General features: G+C 41.3%; 1 protein-coding gene across 8 annotated transcripts in view; it reads right to left on the reverse strand.

Moving 5' to 3' along the window:
- Positions 1-7,245: 7,245 nt before the first annotated feature.
- LOC124118146 (RNA-binding protein 5-like) overlaps positions 7,246-18,772 on the reverse strand; it is a 36,043-nt gene continuing 24,516 nt past the window's right edge. For 4 of the 8 annotated variants that reach the window (XM_046480242.2, XM_046480243.2, XM_046480244.2 and 1 more), the window contains 2 exons: positions 17,237-17,533; positions 12,885-15,599 (listed from right to left, as the gene is read on the reverse strand). In XM_046480242.2, the coding sequence (XP_046336198.2) occupies positions 13,380-15,599; positions 17,237-17,533 (2,517 nt within the window). In that variant the 3' untranslated portion in view covers positions 12,885-13,379. Of the gene's footprint in view, positions 7,494-7,967; positions 8,095-8,294; positions 8,381-9,248; positions 9,303-9,794; positions 10,038-10,328; positions 10,368-10,574; positions 10,734-11,550; positions 11,716-12,884; positions 15,600-17,236; positions 17,534-18,772 lie in introns of those variants that run through there. The other 4 variants (XM_046480248.2, XM_046480246.2, XM_046480249.2 and 1 more) reach the window with 3 other exon arrangements.

Below are 18,772 nucleotides of genomic sequence, written 5' to 3' on the forward strand. Positions count from 1 at the left end.
CGTTTCTCAGCAGAAGTCAAAAGACAAGATGTATTTAAAATTATATCGATTCTAAATTCAGTTTCGCAGCAATTATTCCAGAAAGCTGTATGATATTGGAAGGGTTGAGCAAAATTCTCCTTGTGGGATTTTGTTGATAAAAGGGCCTGTTATGACAAGTGGGGTCACTTATTTCAGTCGCATTTTTACCAATTTATGATACTTACACAAAAGATCCCTTTTAATTAATGTAAGATGGATCAAGAGCGTTTCCAAAAGACAAGTTGGCTTATATTTTACTGGTGACCAGACTATAGAATATAATCAACTCTTGGTTGACATAATTACATGTGGCACGCATTGTAGGAAAAGAAATAATGTGCCCTTTTATCCGGGCAAATGTCCAAAGAACACAGTTCGTTACTTTTATTTACTTTAAATCTAATTATTTAATACATATAAATATTTATTTAAAAATAAATGAGCACCCGTTTTTGTTTGGAAAACAAAATTGAGCTCCTAACAATAAAAATAATGCTCTTCTCAAACCACAGCAGCTGCCATGAAGTGGAACAAACTTCAAGACAATCTCAGGACAGTGCCAACAAATATTTTTCAACTTGATACTTATCTATGTATAATCTGACTTTTAACTAACATTGTATGCGCCATGACATATTATCGATGTAGGGTTTGGAGCCATATACAGACATTTATTGTTGTCACAGGGGCAGTCGGGTAGCCTAGTGGTTAAAGAGTTCGCTCGTCACGCCGAAGACCCGGGTTCGATTCCCGACATGGGTACAATGTGTGAAGCCCATTTCTGGTGTCCCCCGCAGTGATATTGCTGGAATATTGCTAAAAGCGGCGTAAAACCATACTCACTCACTCACTATTGTTGTTACGGGTATGGTGCTGACAAACCTGGAAACATAATCGGGGCGAACCGGGAATCGAACCCACAATCATAGGTTTCTGGCGTGCCCAAGGGACGCAATTCTGCGCAGCGAATCGCGGCGCCTTAAACGGCTGGGCCACCCGTGCCCAAACTATCTCAGGACAGTGCCAACAAATATTTTTCAACTTGATACTTATCTATTTCATCTGACTTTTTACTAACATTGTATGCGCCATGACATATTATCGATGTAGGGTTTGTAGCCATATACAGACATTTATTGTTGTCATAAAATCCCGACCCCCTCTCTCAAAATCAAATAGTTGTTCCATTAGTACCATACGGTGGTGGATGGTCCAAGGGTATTTATCATTATATAGAATGGAGATATAATTCATAGGATGGTCGATTTTGATGTTAAATATAGACAGACAGACCGTCTATCTGTCTGATGTCAAATATAGTAATGTACGTGTTATACTGACATAGGCTGAGTGAGCAAAACTCCAGAATTGAAAACCGAAAAAGGAGGGTGCCAACCGCTTCCTCCACTGAATCCTGAATACCATCTAATAATTAACTATGAAACTGTAGCGTGAGTCCTACTTACACTCATCCCCAAAGCACATCACAAATTTCCACTCTACACAGGCAGAATGTTGATCACGGACAAAAACCTATAGAGCACGTTCATAGATCATACATTTTGTATGGGCGTTTGTTACAATAAGGGCGTTCAAGGCTTCTACATTTCAAATTGCCGTTAGGAAGCCATCTTTGATTAAAAACCAGAAACATTACAAAATATGAAAGTTGGGGGGCAAGATGTTCACATTCTGTAATACTAAGTTTGCTCAAGACATCTTAATCGGAAAACAAATATTGCTGTCAGTGGCCACATTTGAAAATACACAAAATCATGAGTCATCCGTCATAAACTTAGTCTTATCAGAAGCCATTTGACGAATGAAGCTGACACACCCCTTTGTCTAAGGGGTTCGAATCTGATTTTCAATATGGCAACCACACAATTATCTGTTAGTAGAGGGGCCCAAACATCTTGACCTTGGTTTGACCTTTGTACTTTGGACCATGCCCAAACATTCTCTCAAAATGCATCCTCGCACTGAAAACATCTCCGCAGAAACCACAGAACCAATCTGAACATGTTCAAGGGGTTTGAATCTGATATTTAATATGACCGCCACATCAGTCGTACTTAAATAGCTACTTCAAGACCGCCGATTAGCCATTTCTTCTCAGCATGTTCTGTAACGATCTTAAATTCGCTCAAAATGCAGTTTCGAGTCTGTAAACATCTCAGAAATTGCCTGCTTGAGGATACTCAAATCTATGTATGGTTCCCCTTATGTTCGAATCATAAGGAATTTATCGCTTATATTTCGAGAAACAATTACAAAAAAATGAATGGCACCAACAAACCCTTTCTCATTATTAGGTTTTTGAGTCTCAGTTGAAATTTTGTGTAAAGTAGTAAAGTACCTTCAACTGTTGTGTATTCCATTTATGTTCTTTACATTCATTCTTGCAAATTTAGAAACATTGGGGATAGTTTCTGGTTTCATATTTGTTACTACTTTTGTCCTAGGTATTTAAGCAGAGGACTACCAATTCTGACAGTTTTAAACTGTTTTTACGTGGCTGTCTTTGCTCACAATTTAAACTGTTGACACATATTCAGGTATAATGTATGGTCCAACATTATTGCCAATATAAACGCATTACCTATTTCAGAAATTAAGGCAATACTTCTATTCCCAACATAAACATGTAACCTCCATGTCAAATAGAGTATTGTAACCTCTGTCAACATCAATAATCGTGTAGATTCTGTATCAAATATACTAACGGAAAAAGTAGCGGTGTTTTATATCAAGTGGTGTAAATGTTATGTTGTTGAAAATAGGGGTGGTGAAACAACCGAATGGAGAATGTCAACCATTTGCGTTGATAAAGGCGAGGCAGCGGCGGTGCATTGAAGGCACAAGATGATTGAAAAAGCTTGGGGGATGTTGTTCCAAATGTCAACCAGAGATTACCGTCTGGTTCCGGTCCTGTCGTTGGCGTTGTTCTATCCCATCCCAGACATGTTCTGTTGGGGAGAGGTCTGGAGAAAATGCCGGCCATGGCAGTACAGCAATGCAATGCTGCCTCAAAATGTATGTCACAACACGTGCAACATGTGGGCGGGCATTGCCCTATACTCTTAAGTGAAGTTACGGTAGAACAGGGCCTCAAACGATGACGTCCCGGTAGTGTCCGCCATTCAAATTGCAATTAACAATGAATTGTGTTCTCCCATGAGTTGTGATGCCATCCCCTACCATCACACTTCGCCCCAAACTGTCGACGTTGAGTAACACAAGCGTCGCTGAAGAGTTCTCTTGGACGCCCTTGCACGACCATCAGAGCTGTCCAGATGACACCTGGACTCATCTGTGTACATGATACTGTCCAAGTCTTGTATTGAACCTCGGACGGTGTCTACACCAAGCAAGGCGTGCCTGAAGGTGACATTGAAGCAAAATTGGGCCTATCATTGGACGTTGGGGCTGGATGTTGTGCTCCTATCAACGGGGGGCGGTCGGGTAGCCTGGTGGTTAAAGCGTTCGCTCGTCACGCCGAAGACCCGGGTTCGATTCCCGACATGGGTACAATGTGTGAAGCCCATTTCTGGTGTCCCCCGCCGTGATGTTGCTGGAATATTGCTAAAAGCGGCGTAAAACCATACTCACTCACTCCTATCAACGGGTGTGTAAGGCCACTAACTGGCTTCAACACGGGAATTGTCCGAGCTGTTAATGTGGCAGTTTGGTATCGATTCCGTAGATGCACAAACCGAATATGGTTGTCTTGTTGACGTGACGTCATACGTGGACGTTGCAAGTTATGAGAGTTACCCTGATGTAGATAACGTCTCCAAAGAGATGATATTTGTTTCGATGAACATGGAAATGTCTGGCAATTTCGTGTGTGTTATTCCTGTTTGTGGCATATCCCGGGGTAGAATGCTTGCCGAAAAGGTGACTATGCCTGTAATAGGCGACTAACAGGATCGGGTGGTCAGGCTTGCTGACTTGGTTGATGCATGTCATCGTATCTCAGATCGATGCTCATGATGTTAATCACTGGATTGTCTGGTCCCAACTCGCTTATTTACAGGCCACTGTAATTTAGCAGGAATATTGCTTGTTAGACAACCAACAAACATAAGCTGACATTGATTTTAAGCATGCCGAGACATTGCGTAAGAGTTATTTACGGTAAACAAACGTGTTTTGATGAGAATCCGATAGCTAAACAATCACTGGAAGTAGTTTACATTTAAAAAACAACAACATGTGCATGAGTGAACATACACTTGCAAATTGTGAATCATGACCTTAAAGTCGAGATATCTACATTAATATGTATTGAAACATACATGATTTAGTTTCAGAATATATTTATTGAGCTTTTTAAGTGAGTTCGGTTTTTAACACCGCTTTTAACAGTATTCCAGTTATATGGCTGAGCGGAGTGTCAGCTTAATGGGGAAAGCCTGAAGTGATGAGGGTCTCAGACGTTTATCACTTCGGTGAAACCCACGAGCACCGGTATGGTGCTGACAAACCAAGAAACATAATCAGGGCGAACAGGGATTCGAACCAACAATCATAGGATTCTGACGTGCCCAAGGGACGCAACTCTGTACAACGAATCGCGACGCCTAAGACAACTGAGCCACCTGTGCCCCCTTGAACTTTATAAGATACTTTTTTAGTTAGTACATACATCACATCACCACCCATAACTTACTCCATTTTACAAGTTAGCCACGATCGTGCGTCATTGTGCCGAAAAGGTATGGATGCTTTCAGTCACTGGTTTGCCTGGTCCAGACTTGATTATCTTAGGGTCGCCATGACGCAGCTGGAACAGTGTGTTGAAGCTTTACCAGGTTGGGAACACAGCTCGTTGTGACCAATAATCCAAATAATTGTATGTTGTAGCAAGTGAACTTCTTTTGACAACAGCTATCCTTAATAATAATTGCCATCACAAATTGTTTTAATTTCTCTGGCAACCACAATAAAAAATATGTTGTTTGTTACTAACCCTTCTGGGACATGTTTTGTTAAGATAATTTAATGTGTTGATACATAACTGACCCGTGAAGATGCTTGCCATAAAAAAACCACTATGCTTGTCAGAGGCGACTGACTGAGTGGTCAGGCTCGCTGACTTGGTTGATGCATGTCATCGTATCCCAATTCCGTGAATCAATGCTTATGATGTCAATCACTGGATTGTATGGTCCAGACTCGATTATTTTCAGACCACCATCATATACCAGCGAACAAACAAACGATACATAACTAAAGTGCGGCTGGGCTACTAGACAATACATAACTTCTCTTATTTCTGTGTGCATTGTAGTTTTGTACCCACTATTTCATTGATGCCCAGTGGAGACTGCGGGTAGATTGTGTCCGCAGCACTCACAATTTCTTGTCCTGAAAGTCGACTAAGGTGGGAATCAGTGTGGACTCCAGGTTCGAATGTCCCAAGCACCCTGTAGCCTGTTCTTGACAGTCGGTCGGGTAGCCTAGTGGTTAAAGCGTTCGCTCGTCACGCCGAAGACCCGGGTTCCATTCCCGACATGGGTACAATGTGTGAAGCCCATTTCTGGTGTCCCCCCGCCGTGATATTGTTGGAATATTGCTAAAAGCGCCGTAAAACCATACTCACTCACTGTTCTTGACAGGTGACCTCATGGTTCGCATGGTCATGCAGGCTCGGTCACTAGGTTGATGGTGTCTACCTACAGACAGCGTGAATCATTGCTCAAATCTACCACTGGAATATTGCAAAGAGCCGCCTTATACACACTCACTTCATTGTTGAATCAGTCTAAAGGCAAAAATCTCTGGGACCCTTGTTCCTATTTTTCATGTAATTTTTTAGAAGCATAGCTCATCTTTACATGGTGCAGTGTTGTATGCAGGTGTTGGGTATATAAAGCAGGTCATATTTACATGACTTCTGTATTGAGGCAAATAATTAATAACAAAGTAAAATACCATTCATAATGGGTCAGATTCCATTCACCAAGTGAATACTCATGCAACTTGATCTTTGGTGCCATGTGCACTCAAATTTCCTTCTCAGCCCCATGGGGAGTATACAAACCAAGCTGCTGTACGAGGTGCTGGAGTCATACTACCATCTCATCCTGTCCAGTCATTGTTAGATGTCCACAGGCAGGGTTAGAACTCAACTCAAAAGCTTTACTAGGCTGGGTAAAGATAAAATGCTGGGGAAATTTGAACTAGGCCTAAGAATTTGTACTAGCCCTAGACTAGCAGGCTAGTGTTTGTGTTGGCAAGTTCTAACCCATCTTCCCTATTTAAGCATGTCCACTAGCCTATATATCAAAGCCTAGTTTCTAGCTTTGCCACATCAAGGCCACTTTTCTTGGCTTGACGCCTGGTGCCCTTTCATGTAGATCACGAGTTGTGCCCCTTGTTATGAAAACGCAATATCCAATCAGATCGCTGTTCATATTTAGTCGATCAGAAAACTAAAACATTCGCGATTTCATCCCTGACACAAAAACATAGGCAATCGTTGGGGGAAAAAGGCGTGTCAACAAAGTAAATCACTTTCATACGAAGGTGTATCAGTCGTGGATATTAATTTTGTGAAATGTTCTCTGATTGGACTATTGATATGTGTGATAGTCCAATCATATTTAGCACAGGAAATTGGGCTTGATGTGGCAAGGGCGGAAACAAAACTTTGATAAAAAGGCTTGTGGACGCTCTTGCCTTCGGGAAGACGGTTCTAGGTGAGGTGAAATGGGGTTCAACGTCGCGTCCAAGATTATTGCAGTAATAAAGCAACGTGCATGCACGTGTGTGCATGGCTGCTTGTACTAGTCCGGACTGATGCCGATTTATAGTGCTAGCTCACTGAGATACCATGCCGCAGTTTAACATGAATACCCCACTAAGACACAGTATACTGACTCCGAGCCAATCACTCTTTGTTTTAGCCCCTAGCCAGGCAGGGTAGCAACAAGTACCATCTTTTAATGTCTTTTGATATGACACGGTCGGGGATCAAATCCCGGACCTTCCGCTCTCCGGGCGGACGCTCTACCACTAGACCATGGAGGCGGTCGGAAGATGGTTCTAACCCTGAGAGGCATAGTTTGAAGAAAGTCACTTGCCTAAGGAGACACGACATGGTTTACTTGTGCTTCAGAGTGGGTCAGGACCGAAGCCCTAGAAACTCTCAGGAGTCAAGCTGCTAAAATTGAGTAGCCTTGAACCATCTACAAGTTTCATTGACAAAAACAAAAGTTTAAAAGGTTCATATTTTATACCATGATAAGTACATTGTGATGAATTGTGTAGACATGACTGAATCGGGAACATATGTACACTGTACAAGATTTACAAAAAATACAATTGGGTTTCCAAGGTTAATCTTGTTCATTGTATCGAGCGAAGAAGGTTTTCTTGACGGCATCTTTGTACGAGTCTCCAACTTCTGAGATAACATTGGAACCACTCAGTCCTAGACCTGTGTTCTGAACCCGACGTTTTGCCTGAAGAAAGAAACTTGTCGTGTATGATCAAATATCGCCTTCATGAACACGCAACATGACGCTATATGTAACTACAGTCCTCACCAGTTTTGGGGTTGTCAACCTGGTTACTTTAGTAAATACAATAGTCTTCTCCTTAATAGAACTATTTCTCCAGAATTACCAGGAAGTTCTGATTTAATTTCCACTTCACGGAGGAAGAGTTACACCAAAGCTTCAAATCACTTACATTATACATTTGATTTGATGAACTGTTTCTTAATCAGCAGTTGATGCATTTGACTTTAGGAGTTAAACATCAAACAACAAACATCATCCACATAACATCTTTAAAAATTGACTGAAATCTTAACAAAAATAACCAAGGTAGTCCTTATGACAAAGGTTCTAGATGTCCTTTAATGACAAGCAACAGAGGCAGACAAGGAACAAGAAGAAACGTGTCAATCCCACCAGTTACACACACAGTCTGACCTGAATGGGGTCGACAATGCCCTGGGATTTCTTGCCAAGCCCCATGCCCTCTGACCATCCCATCTTCTGCATGAGTTTATTGCCGATGTTTTCACCGCCAAGCCCTGCCTTGGTTGGCTCTTCATAACTGTAACAACCAACACCACCTTTGACTGCAGGACTGGCAGAGATTCCATCACCAACAAACATTTCACCCATAGCTTACTCTCCGACATCGTCACCCATCAACATGAGAGGACTCCGATGCTCCATCGTATAGCAATGGAGTAAAGTTTTGGATACATATTAAATCTTGCCTCCTGGACAATTCTGGTGTGATGAACTTACACTGCAGGTGCCTGATAACGGTTTCTCGGTTCAGGTGGTTGAGGAGCACCGTATTTCTGACGTCTCTCCTTTGCTCTGTCTCGATACTGAAACAAGTAAAGGAGTTCGATTAGCAGAAGGGCACATCTGGTCAAAACAAGTGTTTACCACAACAATGGCTAAGACCCACGCCGTAAACAGGACAGAATAATTTGTGACAATGGATAGTATTTCACCTGTATTGGTATTATTATTCTCATTTGGAAGGCCTATTCAAAATTAGTGGTACTGGTATTTATCTTAAGATTTGTTTGTTTAATTCTTGTTCAACGCCGCACTCAGCAATATCCGAGCTATATGACGGAGGTCTGTAAATAATGGAGTCTGGACCTGACAATCCAGTGATTGACGTCATGAGCATCAATCCATTCAATTGGGATGAGATTACATGCATCAACCAAGTCAGCGAGCCTGACCACCAAATCCCGTTAGTCGCCTCCTCAGATAAGCATGGACACCAGAGCAACACAATCATTATTAGGTATAAAGAACAAGCTCCATTTATTTTCATTTATGGTGCCAAATCCATGCAGATATTTAGGACATATTTTTCTAACAAACAGTAAATTTGTCAAATCCTTATCATGATATTTGAAATAAGGTCTGCAAACACCCCCAAAACACATTGGCACATAATCCATACTGCAGTTGTGGAGATAATTCACAAACAACATGTGGGGGTGAGGGTAACAAGCAAATAATCAAAATATTCCTGGAGACATGTCTGATTGTTGTTTGTTTTTGGGAAGAGACCAAAGCTCTAGAAACACTCAGGAGTCAAGCTGCCGAATGCAGCCCTCCTCCAACTACTCTCTAAGACCAACATTGCTTTAGTTCACCTTACTTGTGACCTGTGGGCTACACACAGGACCACATGCCACGTAGAGTGTTTAGCCTATAACACTAGTTTCTTACCTCTTTCTTTTCTTCACTTCCTACTTTACTTCTTTGTAGAGATTCTAGATTTTGCTGCAACAAAAAATGTATAAAGCACATAATTTAGTTGTATGACGTTTAGGGTACAACATCTTATTTGATCTTCAGTGAAATAGTGTTAACTCGATAACGACATAATCCTGACTTTTGTTTAAGATGATGTGAAGTGATCCTGGCAGGCTTCTAAGCTGCACTGTCTTATCTTGCCACTGTGTCAAACTACAAGTAATTCAACACACACCTAATGACCCCAAAGAATGTTTATCTAACAAGATATCCAATATTGCATTTGACATGAATAATCTATCACTGTATTCAGCATTTTATCATTTAGCATGTATTTCAAACATATATTCTTTACAAATACTTCAAATTCCTACATTTATAACAAAATATATTTCTAATAAATACTTCATATATGTAAATCTACAACAAAATATATTCCTAAAAATACTTTTGATATTCCTACAGTCACAACAATGAAGTTGATTCCTCAAACATATTCCAAAAGAGTCCAACTCTCACCTTGTGTAAGTCTGAGAACTGCATGTGTTTTGTCAGGATCTCCTTTGACTGGAACTGTCTCTTGCACAACAAACAGGCCAGTTTGCCCCAGTCCACCAACTTTGTCTCGTCTAGACGTCCTGAAGACATTGCAGCACCCTGACTGTCGTCATCCTCCTCCTCGTCACTGTCTCCGCCGTAGGATGCCACCAGCCCGGGCTTGCTCCCTGGGGGAGGTATAGCCACTTTCACACCACCACCCAGCTGTGGAGGAGGGAATCAGGGTAGTGTTAGAAATTATGACTTACAGACATGGGGTTTTAATTACAAGGTAAAAAGTGAGCAGGACTCATTAATACCCCCGACTTTGACTCCAACATTACATGAAAAAGCAATATTTTCACAACATCTTATTTGATCTACAGTGAAATAGTGTCAACTCGTTAACGACATAATCCAGACTTTTGTTTAAGATGACGTCAGGTGATCGGATCTTCACGGGTCACATGCTGTTATAATAAGACAAGTTCTACATAAAATGTGTTGATGTCTTACCAAAGGTGGCGGTGGCATCAACTTCTTGTCCTCCCCCTTCTGCAAAGATGGAGAAGTATTAGCAAAATGCAAATTACAATGAGTAGATGCACTAAAATGTCTTGATTACTGAAACCTTTTGTCTTGTCCTCAAAATGTTTTCTCCATACAAGGCTCACATGCAAATATTTATACTTCAACACGATGATACACCTGTTTCACCAGATACACAACATAAAGAATATTATGGGATCTTCAAGAACGTACAGTTTTCTCCAGGATGGCAAATCCTGCATCTGCTGTGGCAGACTCTCGCTCTTCCTTCCTCATGCCGCCGATGCCTCCAGTGTTGATGGTGATCTTCCTCGTGCCCTCCTTCATCATCTCCTTCTGGGCATTTAGAGACTTGGCCCATTTCTCCATGTCCTGAACAGCCAGAGACACAAAGCATCAAATCTATACCCACACATAAAAGTACTTGCCACATATAAGTGCCATTTTTACATTTAAGGGGGGTTTGCTGCTGTGGTATTTGGTTCTAGGGACCCCCTAAATCTGAAACTTTTAACTTTAGGATAATGCCAAGCTCAATTTCAAAACATGGAGTGTATGAGTTTTTTCCTGTTCTTAGTATATTTATCGCCCTCACTTATAATGTAAACGTCAGTTATTTCTCAACTCTTGACTTTTGTCAATAGTCTTCCCTAGCTACTGGCAATTTCTACACAGTGCCCTCACCAGTCTAGCGACACAAGAACATTACAGTATATTCTGCATGAGGTAAACCGGAAGTTTACATATCATATTAGCATCTAAATATAGTAACTTCCTGATGACTGCTTACATTAAATAGTACCACATTCCTGATGACTAATCACTGCCAAAATACAATGCAATGAGTGTCTAGAGAATCTCAACAGAAACAATGTAAAACAGTCACAATCATTGTTCAACAATAAAATACACTGCCATATAACAATATACAAAATGCAGTCAAATCGGGAAAGTAAATCATAACTAATGGAAATTTACATATTTACATATCTTCTAGCACCAATAGTGATATGATATAACGAGACCCCTAGAAAGCCTGAAATTCTACTGGCCATAAGGATACCTGTAACACTAGACGAACTGTCTCCTGTTAGTGGGCTTGTGTCAAGTTGCAACCTGAAATCCCAGACATGTTTCCAAGCTGCCACAATGTCCATCCCAGCAAGTAAATGGGGTACTTCTTGCTTACCTTTGCTATTTTCTTGGCTATCTTGACCTTCTCCTTCTTGTCTTTCTTATCCTTCTTGTCTTCAACTCCATCAAAACTGAGCTCTGTTTGTGAGGGTGCAGGAAGATATGTGGACTTCTCCGCGTCCCAGTACATGAACTGTTGGGTTTGAGGGTTGTAGAAATACTGCAATGGAGAGACATCATCAAGTGTGAGTTAGTCCGTCAGTACTCAGACAAAACAAAATTATACTATGCTTGGGTAGCTGAAGACTCAAGCTGAAAACCAAACCAAACCCCAACTTGTCAAGTGCTACAACTATCCAAGTGAGTGAGTATGGTTTTACGCCGCTTTGTGCAATATTCCAGCAATATCACGGCGGGGGACACCAGAAATGGGCTTCACACACTATACACATGTCGGGAATCGAACCCGGATCGTCAGCGTGACGAGCGAATGCTTTAACCACTAGGCTACCCAACCGCCCCGGATATATGGAAGGTTTTGGGGCTATAGAAGAGGATGAAGGTGTGACAAGATAATCTCTCACACATTTCATCCCACAGTTTCATCTGAGAGTACATCAAGACCAGCTTTCGCATGAAGATCACCCTGGATGCCAAGCCTAGGCCCATCTCGGAAGCTTGACCACCGTCTCCGCTTGGTGAATATGTATTATTATCACTGACTTTTGCTATCACCAGTGTATTTTTGTATTTAATACTGACCACTGCCATCATATTATATACTGCCACTGAATATTGTACTACCACTCTATTGTGTACTGTCATTGTAATTTGTAAACCTAATGAATTTTGTAGTATATTTGTTGAATGTATACCATTTGTTGGTTGTTGGTTGGTTATACACCAAGTTCTTTTAGGTACAGATTTCTGGGTTAACATATTGTTTAATTTGGAAATTGACACGTAACACCATATCTGAAACCAATACGGTAGCTGTGTATACCAAATATGCAGCAACTATCATCATGGACTTGCCCACAAAACCACTAATCTCTGCGTCAAATATGTGGATTCTGATGTACTGTGAGCCCTGTATGAGTACATATCGGTTGGTTTTCCATGTATCATGAGTCAAATCAAAACACCCTCCATCTAGCCAATAAAGCTTAAAATCGACTTTGTACACTGGGGCATAAATCATATTGTCACACATCCCCAGCATGGAAACCTCGACAAGCCATTCAAAAAGACTTTATGATAAAGCATCTCCAAGCACCTGTGAGGCAAAGTTTCGGAAACAAAAGATTTCCAAATGGTTATAACATTATCAGGTGCTGAATCACGGGAACCATGATGATTGAAGCAGGTCAATAGAATGTTTGTAGTCAAGCAAAAGCCTTTTTCATAAAAGTATTTAATAATCCTTTTCAGTAACAACTTGTTGTAACATCCAGTCATATCAACTTTGACCCTTTCAACACACAATCATCTCGATCACAGTTATAATAAATGTTTCATACATTTTCTTTCACTGCTTGGCAGATATCATTCTTAAAAAAAATAGCATCAAATAGCACTCTATATTGAGACAACTAATCAAGTCATATAAATCAGAACTGTCATTTCAACAAGTGCAAATGTTACAGGTTCAAATCTAGTCATTGCAGTCACATCCACGTCATGTCACTAATGTTCATGACCAAAACTAAACATGTGAACTCAACAACCAGTGATCTACGGACTGATCTGATGATCAGAAACAGTGTCTGGTTTCTTAATCCATGCACCTCTGAATTCACAAGTTTGACATCTCTGCTATAAGCTAGTATTCCTTATAAGTCAGTTTGATATGTTAATGGTGATACCATGGCATCTGTCAGTTATCTACTCCTTTTTTTCTAGTTCCATGAGCTGTCTTGATGCCTTTTCATTTGCCTGCTCAAGAAGAATTAGGTATTCATCCGTCCAGGACAAAAAACATGTCAGTTCTTTCTCTGTCCTCCCCATTCTTGGAAGCCGTATTGATGGATGAGCAACCTCAATGATCCGTGGACGTTTAGGTGCCCGGCTTTTTCTGCTACCTTTTGGCTCACCACTGGAGTAATCATCTTCAGTGGCTGCTAGCGCTTTCCCAGCTTCCTTCACCTTACTGCTTCGTCTTGACTGCCTGGATGTCTGTCCACTCAAAACAGTCCTTTTCTTAGTCCCCTTCTCCTTGGGACCAATGCTTCGTTGACTGCTAGATTTAGTGACATCCTTTGTTATTACTGCTGTTTTCTGATTTGCCTTGGGACCAATGCTTGGTTGGGTGCTAGGCGGAGTGACAATCTTAGTTAATACACCTGTTTTCAGCTTCTTCTTTCCCTGTGAATCAACACTTGGCTTCCTGCATGGCTGCCGACCAACTAACACAGATGTTTTCCGACTTTGTGTTGGCTGCCTGTATGACTGTTGACCAACTAAAACAGACATTTCCTGATTTCCTGTTATCTTCGGATCAATGATTAATGCACTATTATCTTCCTTCTCCAAGGAACTCGTGACAACACAAGCACCCTTTGTGACAGACAAAACACTTGATCTGTTCGCTGACTTTGTGGCACTGCTTGAGGAACATGCCTCACTTTTAGTCAAATCGCTTTCAGCTTCTTTAACATGAGCAGAAATGACGTCTGTAATATCAGTCTTTTCAAACTTGTCCAAACCTAAGATTTCTTGCGTGAAAGGACCTGGATCTATGAACTGTTTGTTTGGAATACTTTGAGTTTCTAAACACATACCATCAATAATATATTGTGTGTAATTGTGCTCTTTTTTCATATGTAGTTTGAGAACATTTTGATCAAGTACAATCTCCATGCAATCAGGGCAATTATACATTAATTTTTTAAAGGTGTGTATATTATTCCAATGATCCCTATAAGCCTTCTGTGTAGTGACAACATAGTTGCAGTTTGGTATTGGGCACTTTTCCATTTCCAATATTGACTGTTTCCGTAGGTGAATAGAAGACTCATTAGAAACTGCTTCAGTCTCCGGAAAACTTTTCCCTGTCATCTCCGAAGTTCCAGCAACAGTGCTACTCTGGGCAGTCTTAAATTGCCTAGCATCAGTAACTACATTTTCAGACACACTTGCTTTTGAAGCATCCTCGTCACGGTTTGAGGGAAGCTTGTCAATGACACTTGAACTTTTCTCAGTTGCAGCCGTCTCTCTCCAAGATTCTAAACCCAACATCTCCAGAGTATAAGAACCTGGATTCATGAATATATTGTTTGGAACTTGGTGCATTGTGAGGTCCATGGTTTCTAGTTGTTTTATTTTATACTCGTGCTGCTCTGTCATGTGTTGCTTGATAACAAGTAGATTATTATAAGTACTGCTGCACTGTGAACACTTGTACACTTGATGCATTTCCTGATGTTTCTCAACCCAGTGTCTCCTGAAGGCATCCTGACTTGTGATAGCATAGACACATTTTTGTACTGGGCAAATTCCCCGTTTTCTAAAGGAATGCCACACAGCATTAGATGAGGGTTGAGTTCCTTGTTGAGTTCCTTGTTGAATTGCTGGTGGAGTTGCTGGTGGAGTTGCTTCTTGAGTTTCTGGTGGAGTTTCTGGTTGAGTTGCTGGCTGAGTTGCTGGCTGAGTTGCTGCTTGAGGTGGTGATTGAGGTTTTGCTTGAGGTGTTCGTTGAGTTGCTGGTCGAGTTGGTTGTTGAGTTGCTGGTCGAGTTGGTTGTTGAGTTGCTGGTCGAATTGGTTGTTGAGTTGCTGGTCGAGTTGGTTGTTGAGTTGCTGGTCGAGTTGGTTGTTGAGTTGCTGGTCGAATTGGTTGTTGAGTTGCTGGTCGAGTTGTTGGTCGAGTTGCTTGTTGAGTTGCTGGTCGATTTGCTGACTTGGTTGTTGAAACCTTAGGTTTGTTTCCCATTACATGTTTGACTGGTTGTGGTGGAATATAAACAGTGTTGACTTGGATTAAATTGGGGTTGCTGTGCTTCTTCCGCTTTGTTTGTCCTGAAAATACTGGTGTGCTTTCAACCATGGCTGGTGGTTTTCCTTTTACCCCAGCATCGCCTTTCACTTGGGTCTCAGGAGCTTGTACCTGCAACACAAAGAGAAGACACTTTAGTGAGCTGGAAAATGAGTGTGTGTGCTCATTAAGTGAAGGATTGTAATGACATTGACCATACAACTCACTGAAGTTCACCTACAGGCACGAATCCTATATCAATGCAGAGGATCAAAGAGAACATTTGTAGAAATATTTGCACACGAGATAAGTTAGGTAGGTAAGTAAATTATGCAAGAAAGGTACAGCCACACACATTTGGAATTTAGGGCAACAACGAAAATGTTCAGTCCTGAGTGGGTGAACATTGAGTGAGTTGGGTTTAACGCCGCTTTTAACAGTATTCCAGTTATATCACGGCGTGTCAGCTTAATGTGGGAGGAAAGCCCGAAGTGAAGCAGGTCTCTGACGTTTACCACTTCGGTGAAACCCACAAGCACGGGTATGGTTGCTGACAAACCTAGAAACATAATCAGGGCGAACCGGGATTCGAACCCACAATCATAGGTTTCTGGCGTGCCCAAGGGACGCAACTCTGCACAGCGAATCGCGGCGCCTTAGACAACTGGGCCACCCGTGCCCCCAGGGTGAACATTGCTTATAGTCAGTCAGCAGTATTCCAGGAATTATATAAATCTGGGTGAGGAAGACCAGCGACTGTAGCAACAAGAAACAATCAATGTTAACAATAATAAGCCAATAGCCAAGACACCTCACAGCACATACTGGGGTCGATTTGACTGCTGGCCCATTGGCCTGTGGCCAGTTAAAATTACAAAGGGCTTGCTGAAATGTAAAGTAAATGGCCCGTCTGGCTAGTCAAAATTTCATCCCTACTCGTGTATGTTTAATGTTATTAATTGGATCGTCTCAGTAGGATGACAACTGGCTGACATTTTGTAATGTTGTGTACAACGACTACTTCATCTGCTTATATAGTGCCATGAAATGAGGCAAATGGAAGCCAAAAGTTAATCTTAGAGTGCAGAGAAAAACGTTTTAGGCATGAGGAATTCTAAAATTTTCAAAGCCCTGCTAGCTGGCTACGTGACCTCAGGTACGGCCATTTCGTGGCCTCTACCATGTAGTTGTAGGCCAGTTTGGAGAAGGGCCAGTAACATTTGAAAGGAGCAAGCCCTGCTGGCTACACACAAATTTGTTGTTAAATCTACCCCTGCACATAGGTTGAGCGAGTTAAAATTTAACGTCCCATCGCCAATATTTTAACTATAAAGCAATCCTGCACATAGGAACTGTGCCACATGTGAGGTGAGGTGAAATTGGGTTTAACGTCGCATCCAAGATTATTGCATTTATATAGCGACGTGCATGCACGTGTATGTGTGTGTGTGGCTGCTTGTACTAGTCCGGACTGATGCCGATTTATAGTGCTAGCTCACTGAGATACCATGCCGCAGTTTAACATGAATACCCCACTCAGACACAGTATACTGACTCCGAGCCGACCAGTCCTTGTTTTAGCCCCTTAATGCCGAGCGCCAGACAGGGTAACAACAAGTACAATCTTTTAACGTCTTTTTGTATGACGCGGCCCGGGATCGAACCCTGGACCTTCCGCTCTCCGGGCGGACGCTCTACCACAAGACCACGGAGGCGGTCTGTGCCACATGTACCAAACATGCATATGTCCCTATTACTGCTTCACATACCTTCACTGGCTGAGGACACACTGTATTTCCAGGATCTACATAGGCCTTGTTCTCCCTAGTCTCAGATTTCGACAGTTTCAGCAGCAGATCATGTTGCTCCCCCTTGATCCCGTGGACTTTACAGATGTGTGCTGTGAAAGCATGTTTGGAAGGGTAGGCCTTTTTGGATCGCTGAAACTGACACTTGGGGTGAGGACAGCTGTATGTAGTGATGGTGGGCTTGTGGACGCTTGACCAATGGTCCCTCAGTTCTACCCATACAAGTTCAACACTGCAGCTGCTTACTGGGCAGGGTACCTGCAAGAAACAAAGCTGTTCATTGTACTTCCTCATCAAATATTAAACACCGATCAAGGCCTCAAAGTTTAATTTTTTTTACAAAGAAGCCGTATGGCTACAAATATTTTTTTCCAGGTAGCCAGTGGTAAAATCAAGAAGTCAAGCCAATATTGTAGGTAGCCAAAGGCATTTGAAATTATCTTTTATCAAATAACTATTATAACATGCATAACACTAAGTCATAACACCAGTCTATCCAATGAGCTAAAATACTAATCAACGTACATTAATATATATGTATATCTGTTCATTGTCGACTATAGGAGGTATTATACGCGAGTACAATTATCAGCAGATATTTTTTCCACAATCAGCTGTTATTTATTTTTGTGTCTTCAAATGCAAAGCAATAGAATTTAGTCGCCACAAGATATTTTTCATAGTAGTCATTTGGCTACCTCTGAATTTTAGACAGTAGACATATTGAAATTTAGGTCGAATTGGCGAACGTTTTAGTCTCAACTTTGAGGCCTGTGATCTTTGATGATGCTAATACTTCCTTGTCTGTTACGAGGTACCACAAAAGCAATAGGGCAAATGGAATAGAATAACATCTGTCTTTAATAGAGTTGTAAAAGATTTAACCATCACCGAAAATAAACAAATTCTCATAGGAATCTGAATAATTTCATTACACTCTCTTGAGCTAATAAAATATTTCAGTTCTATCTACTTCTAGTTCCAATGGCTTTGTTATGAAACATCAAGACGCAAGTCATTGTACATACCTGCCATGTTCTTTCTTCAATCATTATCTTCCACACTTCCGCTTCTGAACCCGCGCATAAAAGTCACAAAATGACATCGTATTTCGTCTGTTTCTGACAGAATACCTCATCCCATCGAAACAAAGTAGTAAAAGACTGACACTTTCAACAATTCTACTGGTAGGGTACACTAGGGGTTTTATATCTGCAAGTTCCAGTTTTGACCTGGAAACATCTTTATAAACAAAGGTTCAACGTCTAAAGCTTCTAAGTATGTACAATGACAAGCTTAGTAAAATCTGAATACTTTTTACATTTGGATACTTTTTCTACATTACTACCTTAATGCTAGTACTGCTGTTTTTTTACTTCGGAGACGGAGCTGTAAGAGGTGCTGGCTACAGAAGTTGTTGTACCCACTAGTTGTGTGGCTTCCTTCCTCCCGGGGATATGCTGGACAATGAACCTCATGTGTAGTCGATCCACTAAT

The sequence above is a fragment of the Haliotis rufescens genome, unplaced genomic scaffold (genome assembly GCF_023055435.1).
Source record: "Haliotis rufescens isolate VD_foot unplaced genomic scaffold, xgHalRufe1.0.p SCAF_16, whole genome shotgun sequence".
Taxonomy (NCBI): Eukaryota; Metazoa; Mollusca; class Gastropoda; order Lepetellida; family Haliotidae; genus Haliotis; species Haliotis rufescens.